This window comes from Rhinopithecus roxellana, chromosome 10, assembly GCF_007565055.1.
Source record: "Rhinopithecus roxellana isolate Shanxi Qingling chromosome 10, ASM756505v1, whole genome shotgun sequence".
Lineage (NCBI taxonomy): Eukaryota > Metazoa > Chordata > Mammalia > Primates > Cercopithecidae > Rhinopithecus > Rhinopithecus roxellana.
The window spans coordinates 2,665,624-2,678,818 of record NC_044558.1 but is presented as its reverse complement, the minus strand read 5'-3'; the positions used below and the strand labels follow the sequence as shown (position 1 = coordinate 2,678,818).

Here is a 13,195-nt window from a genome sequence, read left to right as displayed (position 1 = left end):
CCACCTTCCCACCTCTACCCTTAAAGCGGCAAAGACAGTACCCAGTTCCCTCAAAAATATTCAGCGGCCAGAGGTTGTAAAATGTGTATTAAATTTCATGGGTATGCACAGTGGAGAAGGCATCCTCATAGAGGCAAAAGTTCCAACCCGGTGACAATGGCAGTGAGCCACCCCAGTCTAGTTTTCAACCATCTAAGACAGGAGCAGCTGGCCATTGCCCCTGGACTGAGATTTCTTCCTCTTTGCTGGTGGGGGGCGGCTGGAACTGATGGGAGACACAGTGGGAGGCTGAGGCCCCTCGGGGGTGTCATTCTGTTTCTGGAAGGCAGCTTTCTTGAAAGGCTGCTCTGGCAACTGCTGCTTCTCAACCCCCTTGCCCCTTCCAAGGGGGTGATGATGTTCCTTAGGTTTCAGGGTGGCCTGAGTCTTGGACGGGGATAACACAGCCGGTGTTTCTGTGTCTGTGCCCTTGGGAGGGGCATTCTGCTTGAGGAAGGCAACTTTCTTGGAGGACTGTAATTTAGGTGATCGTTGCTTTAGCTTCCCAGTTACCTTTGACTCCCTGATCCCTTCGGCTTTTCCAGCTGGCTGACTGCTATCCTGGAACCTGGAGGAAGCTTGGGTCTTTCTGACAGAAGGTATAGTGGACAATTCTGAGTCTGCCCCTTTAGAGGTACCATTCGGCTTCTGGAAGGAGGCCTTCTTGGGACGTTGCTGTTTCTGTAGCTGCTGCTTTGTCTTTGCAGCCCCCTTGGCCTTTTTGGCTGGCTGGCTGCTGTTCTCAGACTTGGGGATGACCTGAGGCAAGTCTACATTTGTAGGTGTGGCTGTTTCAGAATTTCCTGGGGTTAAAATTAAACAGATGGTGTCAGAAAATGGGCCTTATCACCGTATTTTATTTTTTTGAGACGGAGCCTCGCTCTGTCGCCCAGGCTGGAGTGCAGTGGCATGATCTCGGCTCACTGCAAGCTCCACCTCCCAGGCTCACGTCATTCTTCTACCTCAGCCTCCGGAGTAGCTGGGACTACAGGCGCCCGCCACCACGCCCATAGAATTTTTTTTATTTTTAGTGGGGACAGGGTTTCACCGTGTTAGACAGGATGGTCTCGATCTCCTGACCTCGTGATCCGCCCGCCTCAGCCTCCCAAAGTGCTGGGGTTACAGGCGTGAGCCACCGCACCCGGCCAATCACCATATTTTAATATTCTCGTATTAAAATATGAGAATTGCCATCTCTTGGGCAAGAGCTCCACACAATTAGGTCAGTGCCTAAGAGCAGATTACCGAAATTCCCATTACTAATGTAACTTGGCCTTTATTCAAGTCCTACTTGAACCTTGTATTAAGAGATTACTGCTTATAGGCCAGGTGTGGTGGCTCACACCTGTAATTCCAGCACTTTGGGAGGCCAAGGCAAGTGGATTGCTTGAGGCTAGGTGTTCAAGACCAGCCTAGTGAACATGGTGAAATCGTCCAGGGATGGTGGTACCTGTCCACACCTGTAATCCTAGCTACTTGGGAGTCTGAGGCACAAGAATCACTTGAACCTGGAAGGTAGAGGTTGCAATGAGCTGAGACTGCACCACTGCAGTCCAGCCTGAGCGACAGAGCAAGACACTGTCTCAAAAAAAAAAAAAAGAAAAGAAAAGAAAAGAAAAGAAAAAAAATCACTGCCTATCCTTGGGCCAAAAGATTTTTTACAGGAAGCTGCGCCCTCTTGAGGACAGGAAGTAACAAGACGCTGTAAGGAAGAGATTAATTGGTTTTGGGGTTTTTTTTTTTTTTGAGACTGAGTCTTGCTCTGTCGCCCCAGCTGGAGTACAGTGGTGTGATCTCGGCTCACTGCAACCTCTGCCTCCTGGGTTCAAGAGATTCTCCTGCCTCAGACTCCTGACAATCATAAGCGTGTGCCACCATGTCCGGCTAAGTTTTGTATTTTTAGTAGAGACGGGGTTTCACCATGTTGGCCAGTCTGGTCTCGAACTCCTGACCTCGGGTGATCCACCCGCCTCAGCCTCCCTAAGTGCTGGGGTTACAGGCAGGCACGAGCCACCACGCCCGGCCTCACAGGGTCTTCTAAATGAATTTGAAGCACTAGCCTTTATTTTATTTACCTTTTTTTTTTTTTTTTTTGAGGCAGGGTCTCACTGTGTTGCCCAGGCTGGAGTACAGTGGTGCCATCATAGCTCACTGCAACCTCAAACTCCTGGGGCTCAAGGGATCCTCTTGCCTCAGCCTCCAGAGTAGCTGGAACTACAGACAAAGTCTCCCTTTGTTGCCCAGACAGGTCTCAAACTCGTGGTCTTAAGCGATCCTCCCACCTCAGCCTCCCAAAGTACTTGGATTTACAGGCACGAGCCACCACCATACCTGGCCTATTTATTTTTTAAATCAGAGAAGTTTTTTTCCACACGGATTATGATGAATTACACGATAATTAAAATATGTACTTTTTAAGTTATAGCAAATTTTACTATTTCTTTTTTTTGAGACAGAGTTTTGCTCTTGTTGCCCAGGCTGGAAAGCAATAGCGTGATCTCAGCTTACTGAAACCTCCACCTCCCAGGTTCAAGCAATTCTCCTGCCTCAGCCTCCTGAGTAGCTGGGATTACAGGCACGCACCACCACACCCAACTAATTATTGTATTTTTAGTTGAGATGGGGTTTCACCATGTGGAATTCCTGACCTCAGGTGAGTGCTGGGATTATACGCATGAGCCACCATGCCCAGACAAATTCTACTATTTCTGAAGTAGCTCTTCTCTCCCTCTTGCAATTAAACCCAGGGTTATATCCCAGTAAGCAGCGTTCTCAAGGCTGTTTCAGAAAACCCCACCCTTCCCTTGAGATCCAGGCCGGACTCCTCAAGATGGCTGAGAAAACAATCTGCAATGAGTGTGACGGGCTGAGAACTGCTGACAAAGCTCTGTGGAGCTCTGTTCCAACCCAGTGCTGAGAGTGCTGGACCAGCAGAGGTACAGTACCAGTAAGTCAACACTCTGCCAAGAAGGAAAAGAAACCACAACCTTCATTTGGACTGTATTTAGTGCTGAACAACTGCAGCCACTTGGCAGAATAAAGGAAAAGGCCTCCATCCATATGAACACTTTAGCCTATTCACATGGGGTCCAGCACTCAAAAGCAATTCTAGCTGGAATGAGAGGATTCTCTCATCCAAGCATGCAAAGGCTGGAGTAAGGGATGCATGAATCTTTCCTTTCCCTTCCCTTCTGTCACACCATAAAGGCTCCTGAAAGGTGAAAAGAGCAAAGGTGGTGATGAAGGGTAGAAAAAGATCACTTACCTGTCTGGGACTGAGGGATAGAATTGGAGAATTTCTTGAACTTGGCAATGAAGAACCCATCCATATTGTGAGTATGAGGGTAGAAGCGTCGGGCATTACGCAGACTGGGGTGGAAGCGCCTTTCTCGAAAGCGGGTAAAACCTTCCTGGCCAAAGTCTAGGCCTGTGGGCACCAGTCGCACATTCCTCTTTTTCAGAGCATACTCTACCACCCACTCATTCTCTTCCACCTGGATGTTGGGGGAAGATAAACAAGGGAGGACAAAGCAGAGCTGGAGCTGAAGGGAGCTCTAAGGGGCAAAGAGCCCCCCAGCCCAGCCTCCCCTGCTCTGCCATGGCAGAGGTCTCACCATGATAGAACAGGTGCAGTAAACAAGGTAGCCTCCTGTCTTGGAGGTGGCATTGACAGAGTCAATAGCACTCAGAAGCAACTCCTTCTGGAGGTGAGCACAGCGCAGGATGTCCTTCTCATCCTGTCCCAAAAAGAGACCCAAAGGCAGCCTCAGGAGGAGAGGGGAGCCCAGAGCGTGTACCCATCTCGCTTTCCAGCTCTACGAGACCCAGCCAAGGCGTCTCAGCGGCCACCACTTGACTCCTCACCTTGTTAGTCTTCACGGCTGGGTCCTTGGAGATGACCCCAGTGCCACTGCAGGGAGCATCCAGCAGCACTCGGTCAAAGCCCCCTACCACCTGGGGAAAAGATACAGATGAATCCTATGTCTCTTCCGCAACCAGCAGCGCACTATTTACTAGGGTCAAGTCTGAACACTGAGGTCAGGAAGGGAGAAGGTCAACTGGAAGAAGCCTCAGGAGACACACAGCTGGAGTCTCACCTTGGGGAACTGGCGCCCATCATAGTGACTGATAACAGTGTTGGTGACTCCCAGCCGGTGCAAGTTGCCCACAACACTCTTAAGCCGCTCAGCATTGGCATCATTGGCAAGGATCACACCCGTATTCTTCATCAGCTGGGCTAAAGGGAGGGCAGTAACAGTGCTGATCAGCCAGTTCCACTGCCTCCACACTAGCTCCCAGCCTCCTGCTCAGGAATCCACAGGAGAAGTGGTAACCCCTCAAGGCAACGTCACTCCCAACAAGCCTGCCGAGCTATAGGCTGATCCACTCTGCACTGGCCCCTGGTGGTCAGCAAGTCTACCAATGTGGTTTCCCATTTTTACTGAACACCTATCTGGTCCTACATACTAAATTACTTCTTTTAAGTGATAGCAGCTTAATAAAAGTTATGGCTACTGAGTATGTGCTGAATACCGCCAAGGACTTCTAAATGCATCATCTTAACCCTCACAATCCAAGCATAATACAAGGGGAAACTCAAGCGCAATTACCATCCCATTTTACAGATGACAAAAGAGAATCCAGAGTCAGATGTGTAGTAAGTGGCACACCCGGCACTGGAACCCAGGCCGACTCCAGAGACTGCTCCTCACCACTCTGCTAGAGCCTACACATTGTGTTCCGTGAGCCCTAGTGAGTCAGCAACCCCATCTACTTTCAAAAGCAAGACAGCCCGATGAATCCCACCTGTCTGCCCGTCTCATACCCATGTAGCTGGTCTTTCCTCCAGGGGCACAACACATGTCCAGGATCCGCTCATGTTCCTGGGGTGCCAAGGCCATGACGGGCAGCATGCTGGAGGCTCCCTGCAGCATGTAGTGCCCAGCCAGGTACTCGGGGGTGGCACCTGTGGAGGAGGACCACCCTGTGACATGCGGTAGGGACAGGGACAGAGGTAGAAGGGCTCTTGGGTGGGGGAGACTTACCAATGGGCACAGAAGAATCATATACCACTAGTCCAGTCTTTGACCACTTGCCCAGGGGATCCAGATTAACCCCACGATTGATTAGAGCCTGAAGAGGGATGAAGATTTTTTTTTTTTTTTTTTTTGAGACGGAGTCTCACTCTGTTGCCCAGCCTAGAGTGAGGTGGCGCCATCTCGGCTCACAGCAACCTCCACCTCCTGGATTTAAGTGATTCTTTCTCGTGCCTCAGCCTCCTGAGTAGGTGGGACTACAGGCATGTACCACCATGCCTGGCTAATTTTTGTATTTTTCATAGAGATGGGGTTTCACCATGTCGGCCAGGCTGGTCTCTAGCTCCTGACCTCAGGTGATCTGCCCGCCTCGGCCTCCCAAAGTGCTAGGATTACAGGTGTGAGCCACCGCGCCCAGTCAGGATGAAGATTTTAATAACCTCATAGGCTACTCTACCCAGAAAACAGATGAAGACATTAAAAACATGGCCCATGGCCCCACAACTCCTAGAGTGCTTACTCCGAATACAGTCATCATGGACTCACTGAGCAGTTTCTCTTTCCCACTCCATCCTATGGTGCCCTTTTTTCTTAACCTCAGGCTCCTAACTCAAGGTCTGAACTTCATCCCAATGGAGCAGGATGCCACCTCCTGTTACTTTATTTCCTGGAAGTGGCATCTGATTTTCTAAGAGGCTGACCCCTCCACCATACTAAAAATTTAATGATACTGGTTATAGCACATTACATTACTAGGTTTTCTTCACACCAGGAAATACACAACACATATAACCCAACAACTGACTTTAGAACAGGGGTCGTTAACCTGGGGTCCCTGAACCCTCAGAAATGAGTTTAAAATATTGACTGTGCGTATGTGTCTTTTCTCTGCAGTCAGGAATCATATTTCCCCAGCTCCTCAATCATCTCCCTCCATTTTCCTTGGGGGCAGCAGGCTCATCCTGAAGTCTCATCATCCTAGTCACAGGGAACAGAGGTTGGAGGGATGAACTTCCCACTCCTCAGAGGTCCTAGGCCCCCAGCCTGCCAGAGATATCAGGCCTCTGGGTTTGCCCCTCAGGGTCATGCTTAGGTCCTAAGGCCCCACCCAGTCAGGGTAGCACAGGGCAATCTCTGGAGTTGGCAGAAATCACTTCCCTTCTGAGATGAGCAAGCCTCAAAGGCCACCCCTCACCTGGGCAAGGTCTCGGCGTCGGGTTTTCAAGGTATTGGTCCGGAGGGTGATGGGCCGAGGCACCTCATTAGCTTCTAAGAACTCCACCAGCTGCCAGGGAAGACAGCAGGGAATAAGTGAGGATGGCTAAGGAGCTCAGTCAGGGGAGCGGGACAAGGGGGCTGAACCTCTTCCTTACACAGGGTAAGGAGGCGAGAAAAAAGCAGAGGAGGCATTCTGGCAATCCAGTACCTCAGACAGAGGGAAGAGGTCCATGAGCTTGCCAAGCAGGAAGTCTCCATAGGAGTAGTAAGTGGCCAGATCCCTCTTGAGCCGGTTCAGGTATTCAGAACGAGACCGCCCTTCCTCCCGCTGAGCCCCAAAATCACGCAGAATTCCCACAATATCCTGGATCCGCTTGTGAACTCGTTGCAGGTCTGGAGCCTGGGCATGTGGGCCTGTTAAGGAACTGTGTCATGATGTCCTAGGGCCTGGAAATCCCTCTCCCAAGTACCTTCCTCCTAACTCTTCACTCTGTCCTGCAAGGATATCCTGCTCCATCTCCCCCGCAGGGGGCAGCACAAATGGTTCCTCATCCACATTGATCTGCAGGCCCCCATCTGCCTCCTCCTCCTTTGAGGGGCCAGACTCAGGGGTCACTTCCTCCTCGTCCTCCGTCTCCTCTTCACTCCACTGGACCCTAGAAACAGGTCCAAGAACAGAGTGATTCACAGACCAAAACAGACACCTCCTCCTTCCACACAGCTTCGCCATCCTAGCCGCTGCCTATGCTCCATCCCAACAGCTTCCAAAACTCACCCAGCAGCAGCTTCCCGGACCTTCTGCTTCTGAGCAGCTCTTTCAATAGGCAGCAACTGAAGAGACACAAGGGCTGTTAATACAGGCCTGCCCTCCCATCAGCCCTTGTAGCACTTTCTATCTCTGTATCTTATTTTCTCACTAAATAAAAATCCAACACTTGCGTTCAGAAGGAAATAAAGGAGCAAAGAAACAAAGATAAGATTGGCACAATATTGATCACTGTTGAAACTAAGTAATGGCCGGGCGCGGTGGCTCAAGCCTGTAATCCCAGCACTTTGGGAGGCCGAGACGGGCGGATCACGAGGTCAGGAGACCGAGACCATCCTGGCTAACACGGTGAAACCCCGTCTCTACTAAAAATACAAAAAACTAGCTGGGCGAGGTGGCGGGCACCTGTAGTCCCAGCTACTTGGGAGGCTGAGGCAGGAGAATGGCGTAAACCCAGGAGGCGGAGCTTGCAGTGAGCTGAGGTCCGGCCACTGCACTCCAGCCTGGCGACAGAGCGAGACTCCGTCTCAAAAAAGAAAAAAAAAAAAGACACTAAGTAATGAGGGCATGGTGGTGCATGCCTGTAAATCCCAGCTACTCGGGAAGCTGAGGCAGGAGAACTGCCTGAACCCGGAAGGTGGAGGTTGCAGTGAGCCAAGATCAAGCCACTGCACTCCAGCCAGGGCAACAGAACAAGGCTCCATCTCAAAAAAAAAAAAAAACCAAGTAATGAATTAAAGGGTTCGTTACATTTTACTTTCTACTATTACGTGTTTTTCACTTTTGCATTAAGAAAAAAAAAAAAAAAAAACTTGAAAAATACCTGCACATATAAAAGACAAAAATTGCCCTTGACTACCATTTTGCCATACTTTTTTTTAGAGAAGTCTTGCTCTTGTCCCCCAGGCTGGAGTGCAATGGCGCGATCTTGGCTCACTGCAACCTCCGCCTCCCAGGTTCAAACGATTCTCCTGCCTCAACCTTCCAAGTAGCTGGGATTATAGGCGTGCACTACCACACCCAGCTAATTTTTTGTATTTTTAGCAGAGACGGGGTTTCACCATGTTGGCCAGGCTGGTCTCGAACTCCTGACCTCAGGTGATCTGCCCACTCGGCCTCCCAAAGTGCTGGGATTAAAGGTGTGAGCCGGCTGGGCACGGTGGCCGCCTGGGTGACAGAGTAAGACTCCGTCTCAAAAAAAAAAAAAAAAAAAAAAAGGTGTGAGCCACCACACCTGGCCCATTTTGCCGTATTTTTTTAAAGTTACTCTGTATTTTTCACATAACCCATTTTCAAGTTTGTTTCTTGCTTTTTAGACTTCAGTTAGATCACAGGCATTTTCATAGACACAATGACCAGTATTAACTGCATCATATGCACGAACCATAACTTACTTAAGCATAATTGTATATTTTGGAAGTTTCCAGAGTTTTTGGCATTATGATCCACATGGTGCCTGCAAACCTAATAATGACCCTGTAGATACAAAGGGATGGAAGAAAGGGGTGCACATGGGGACTTTCTCTTTTTTTCTATACAATTCTAATAACATATCCACATACTAATTGTATAATAATTTCCTGCACCTCAGTAAAGAACTGTTTGCTGACATTTTGGATCATCTTCCTTAATAAGGAATTACTATGTCAAAAGGAAGAAGTTTTTGTTTTTGTTTTTGTTTTTTTTTGAGACAGTCTCACTCTGTCACCCAGGCTGGAGTGCAGTGGTAAGATCACAGCTCACTGCAGCCTCAACCTCCCAAGCTTCAGTCATCTTCCTGCCTCAGCATCCTGAGTAGCTGGGACTACAGGCGTACGCCACCACACCCAGCTAATTTTTAAACAATTTTTTAACTTTTTTTTTTTTTGAGACAGAGTCTCACTTTGTTGCCCAGGCTGGAGTGCAATGGCACCATCTTGGCTCACTGCAACCTCCGCCTCCCAGGTTCAAGCGATTTTCCTGCCTCAGCCTCCCGGGTAGCTAGGAGTAGCTGGGATTACAGGTGCACACCACCACATCAGCTAATTTTTGTATTTTTAGTAGAGATGGGGTTTTGCCATGTTGTCCAGGCTGGTCTCAAACTCCTGAGCTCAGGTGATCCGCTCACCTCAGCCTCCCAAGTGCCAGGATTATAGGCGTGAGCCACTGCACCCAGCCAATTTTTTAATTTTTTGTAGAGACAGTATCTCCCTATGTTGCCCAAGCTGGTCTCCAACTCCTGGGCTCAAGCAATTCTCCTGCCTCAGCCTCCCAAAGTGCTGGAATTACAGATGTGAGCCACCATACCCAGCCAAAAGGAACAAATATTTCAAAGTTCTGAGATAACTGCTTTACAAAAAGTGCATTTCTGTTCCCATCAGTGGCGCACACCATTGTCCACCTTCCCACATCCACACCAAGATAGCCTTCTAGATTTTTTAAATGCTCTATCCTACAGCTCCTTCAAACTTGTAGGTGCACTGGGAGAGGATATAAGGCAGTAGGGAAACAGTGATGGAGCCCAAAAACCCCTTTCCTCTAGTCAGGCTTATCCTTGCCACTAAGAAACAGTCTCAAGAATCTGGAAAGAAACTAAATAGCAAGGATCCTTCTCTGAATGCCCAGAGATGAATCTCACCTCTTCACCTTCCTCCTCATCCTCAGAGTTGGAGTCAGCTCCATAGTCATCTACCATATCAGCATCATCCTCGGAGCCCCAGAGGTCCCCGTGGTTCACCACATCATCTTCTTCAGAGTCTTCCTCCTCCTCTTCCTCATCACTGCTAGGTGCTGGGCGCTTCTTGCCTTGAGCAGCATTAAATAGGGACTGGGGTCCCTTCTTACCAGCTGTCTGGACAGCTCCTGCAAAGATCCCTAAGGGTTTGAAGAGTCCTGGACTAATGGCAGCCACACATTCCCTGGCTCCACACCCTGGAAGCCTGTACTTTCTACCCTTCAGAATGTCCTCTGCCTGTTCCTTTCATTCCGGAAATGTTTAGCAAGTCCTTCCCTACCCAGGACCCAGAGGACTCCTCATGTAGCATCCAGCTCTTAGTTTCACTGACCTTTTGGTAGCTTTCCAGGCAATGGTTTGGCCTCAGGGGACTTATTTGTCTTAGGGGCTTCAGCAGAGCCCAGCCTCCTCTTGGCTGCCCTGAAAAGACACAAGAGATTCAAGGAGTGAAGAAATGGAAAGATATTTCCAGGCTCTGCCATTTCCACCATAGGGAAAAGTGAGAGTCCAGAATTAATTCTGTGGTTAAAGATGAGCAGTACCAATTAAGTGCTGACACCCAAACTTACCTCTTTCGAGCACGACTAGACAGCCTCTTGGAATTTTCGTCACTTACTGTTTGAAAAAGAAAAATGAGGCAGAACAAGTTACAGGGGACACTGAAAATAAATGGGAATGGAAATAAACATGGTAAGGTAATTAGTACACTAATTAAAAGGAGTCCATTTAAATCTCAGCCCTGTCATTATTTAATAATTGTATATGAGTTTCTTTTTTTGAAATGGAGTTTCACTCTTGGTCTTCCAGGCTGGAGTGGTGCAATGGCGTGATCTCAGCTCACTGCAACCTCCGTCTCCCAGGTTCAAGCGATTCTATTGCCTCAGCCTCCCACCACCACACCCAACTAATTTTTGTATTTAGTTTCACCTAAATACAAAACCCTGTCTCACATGGTGAGACAGGGTTTCACCACGTTGGCCAGGCTGGTCTTGAACACCGGACCTCAGGTGATCCACCTGCCTTGGCCTCCCAAAGTGTTGGGATTACAGACGTGAGCCACTGAGCCTGGCTATACGAGTTTCCTAACCTCTCCGCATCCATTTCCTTAATAGTGCCTCTCTCACAGGACTCTAAAATGATGAAGTGACATAACAAGACCAACAAGTTCAACATAGTGCCCAGGACTTGCTACTATCTCAATAAACTGCATCCTTTATCCAAAGCCCAACACAAACTCCAGGTCCTGTGTTATCTCCCACCAGTCTTCCACACAGTAACTACTACTTGGCATGGAGAAGCGGGATCCGTGCTTTTCCATTTCCATTCCTTCCAAAAAATCAATGACTGACCCCTCCCCTTCACTACTTCCTCTTGGTACAACTTAACCCATTTTTCAAAACCCAGCTTAACATGCAGTTCTGCATGGGATCTCCCTTCCTCTGAACTCACAATGTTTTAAATCACACCTTTTCTTGCATGAATAGTTGTGTCCGTGTCTTCACATCTCTACGACCTAAACAGTTCCCTACAATCTAAACGACAGTGTTTCATTCATACCTCCTAGTAACTCATACACAGAAGATTCCACTTAAATACAAAATGAACAAAGACTAAAAAAGAGAAGAGGTTATGATACAGAATACTGCAAAAGCTGAGGGATCAGGAGACCGCAACTAATCCTTACCTGCAGGCAAGAATCTGGCGAGTTCTGTCTCAGCGCCCTTCTGCTTCCGGGCCTTTCGGCCTGGCCCCCGCTTCTCCTTCTTCGTAGGGTCCAATTTGCGCCCCATGGTACTATGGCAGACAGAAATGTGAGAAGGTGGCGTCGCGCGTGCCGGAGGAAACGGCAGAACGCTGGCTTGGCGTACTATAGTGGGAAAGGGCACAACCTCAACTCAGCACCCGCAACTCACTCAGCACCCCCGACTCAGCACCCGCGACTCAAGTACCCCCGCTATCCCCCTGGAGGCCCGACCGAACGAACGCCCTCCCACCCTGAAACCCAGGTAGTGCACTCCTCTCCCCACGTCCCAGACCAGGTCAGTGCTGCCACCCTTCGTCCCCCAATTTCCTCTAGACCCACCAGAATGCGGGTTAAGGCCCGAGACTGTTCTTCGGGACGCGCTCCACGTGCACTCCGCAGCTAGCTTTCTGCCGGGACTCGCCAGAGTCCTTCCACGCAGGCGCAACGGTAGCGCTAGCCTCGCGGCCCCGCCTCTTCCTGTTGCGCCCAGTCGGCCGCCGCACCCGGAACTTACGCTCCACCAGGGAACGCCCGCGGAGCCGGCGGCGGCGAGTAGGGGGAAGTTCAAAGGAGCCGCGCAGCTTACACCCGTGGCGGGTGGAGGGAGCACTGTGACGAGAAACCGCTGAGCGTGACCGCCCTTCCTTCAAGGAGTTGGCTTTTAGCCTCACGGCCAGTTTCTGTTGGAAAACCTGGTGCGTGAAAGCCGCACCCTCTCCTCGAACCAGGGCCCGACAGCGGGGCCCTCTCTCTGGCATCCACTGCCCTAGTCGAGCCTCAAGATAACGGAATTCCAGGCTGGGCACGGTGGCTCACGCCTGTAATCCCAGCACTTTGGGAGGCTGAGGTGGGTGGATCACCTGAGGTCATGAGTTCGAGACCAGCCTGGCCAACACGTTGAAACTCCGTCTCTACTAAAAACACAAAATTAGCTGGGCGTGGTGGCGGGCGCCTATAATCCCAGCTATTCGGGAGGCTGAGGCAGAATTGCTTGAGCCCAGGAGGCGGAGGTTGCAGTGAGCCCAGATCGTGCCACTTCAGCCTGCGCAAGTGCGAAACTCCACCTCAAAAAATCCCACAAAAAACAGCCGGGCGCGGTGGCTCATGCCTGTAATCCCAGCACTCTGAGAGGCCAAAGCGGGCGGATCACCAGGTCAAGAAATCGAGACCATCCTGGCCAACATGGTGAAACCTTCTGTTAAAAAATACAAAAATTAGCCGGGCGTGGTGGCGCACGCCTGTAGTCCCAGCTGCTACTCGGGAAGCTGAGGCAGAAGAATCGTTTGAACCTGGGAGGCAGAAGTTGCAGTGAGCTGAGATGGCGCCACTGTACCCCAGCCTGGCGACAGAGCAAGACTCCATCTCAAAAAAAAATCATGGAATTCTATGCCACTCAACTCCTACCCCCAGCCCCCGCCCCTTTTTAAAAAATCTTTTTATAGAGACGGGGTCTAGGGGGTGGGGTCTGTGTTGCCAGCTGCTCTAGAACTCCTGGGCTTAATCGATCCTCTTGCCCCCAACCTTTGTGCTGAGAATACAGGCTGTGAGGCACCGTGCCCCAACCTCCCAGCACCTTCCTTGATGCTCACTCCTGCTCAGCCCCTCAATTAAGGTGCTGCACTACACCTGGTCCGCACGGGGCCTCGGCCGGAACTCGCTTTCAGGTGGGTCTACAATTA

The 13,195-nt window shown here is 50.1% G+C and overlaps 1 protein-coding gene across 2 annotated transcripts; it reads right to left on the bottom strand.

Moving 5' to 3' along the window:
• Nucleotides 1-68: 68 nt before the first annotated feature.
• NOP2 (NOP2 nucleolar protein) lies at nucleotides 69-12,275 on the bottom strand. 2 transcript variants are annotated; one of them, XM_010385939.2, is made up of 16 exons: nucleotides 11,856-12,275; nucleotides 11,457-11,566; nucleotides 10,342-10,387; nucleotides 10,104-10,192; nucleotides 9,677-9,900; nucleotides 7,069-7,124; nucleotides 6,801-6,949; nucleotides 6,502-6,701; nucleotides 6,271-6,360; nucleotides 5,085-5,172; nucleotides 4,865-5,005; nucleotides 4,137-4,276; nucleotides 3,904-3,993; nucleotides 3,654-3,776; nucleotides 3,305-3,533; nucleotides 69-842 (listed from the first exon to the last, which is right to left on the bottom strand). In XM_010385939.2, exons 2-16 carry the CDS (start codon nucleotides 11,560-11,562, stop codon nucleotides 193-195), a joined length of 2,421 nt encoding a protein of 806 aa, XP_010384241.1. In that variant the 5' UTR covers nucleotides 11,563-11,566; nucleotides 11,856-12,275; the 3' UTR covers nucleotides 69-192. The 2 variants fall into 2 exon arrangements, with proteins under 2 accessions (XP_010384241.1, XP_010384240.1); XM_010385938.2 differs by having other exon boundaries at nucleotides 9,677-9,912; nucleotides 11,856-11,954.
• Between the last annotated feature and the right edge of the window lie 920 nt (nucleotides 12,276-13,195).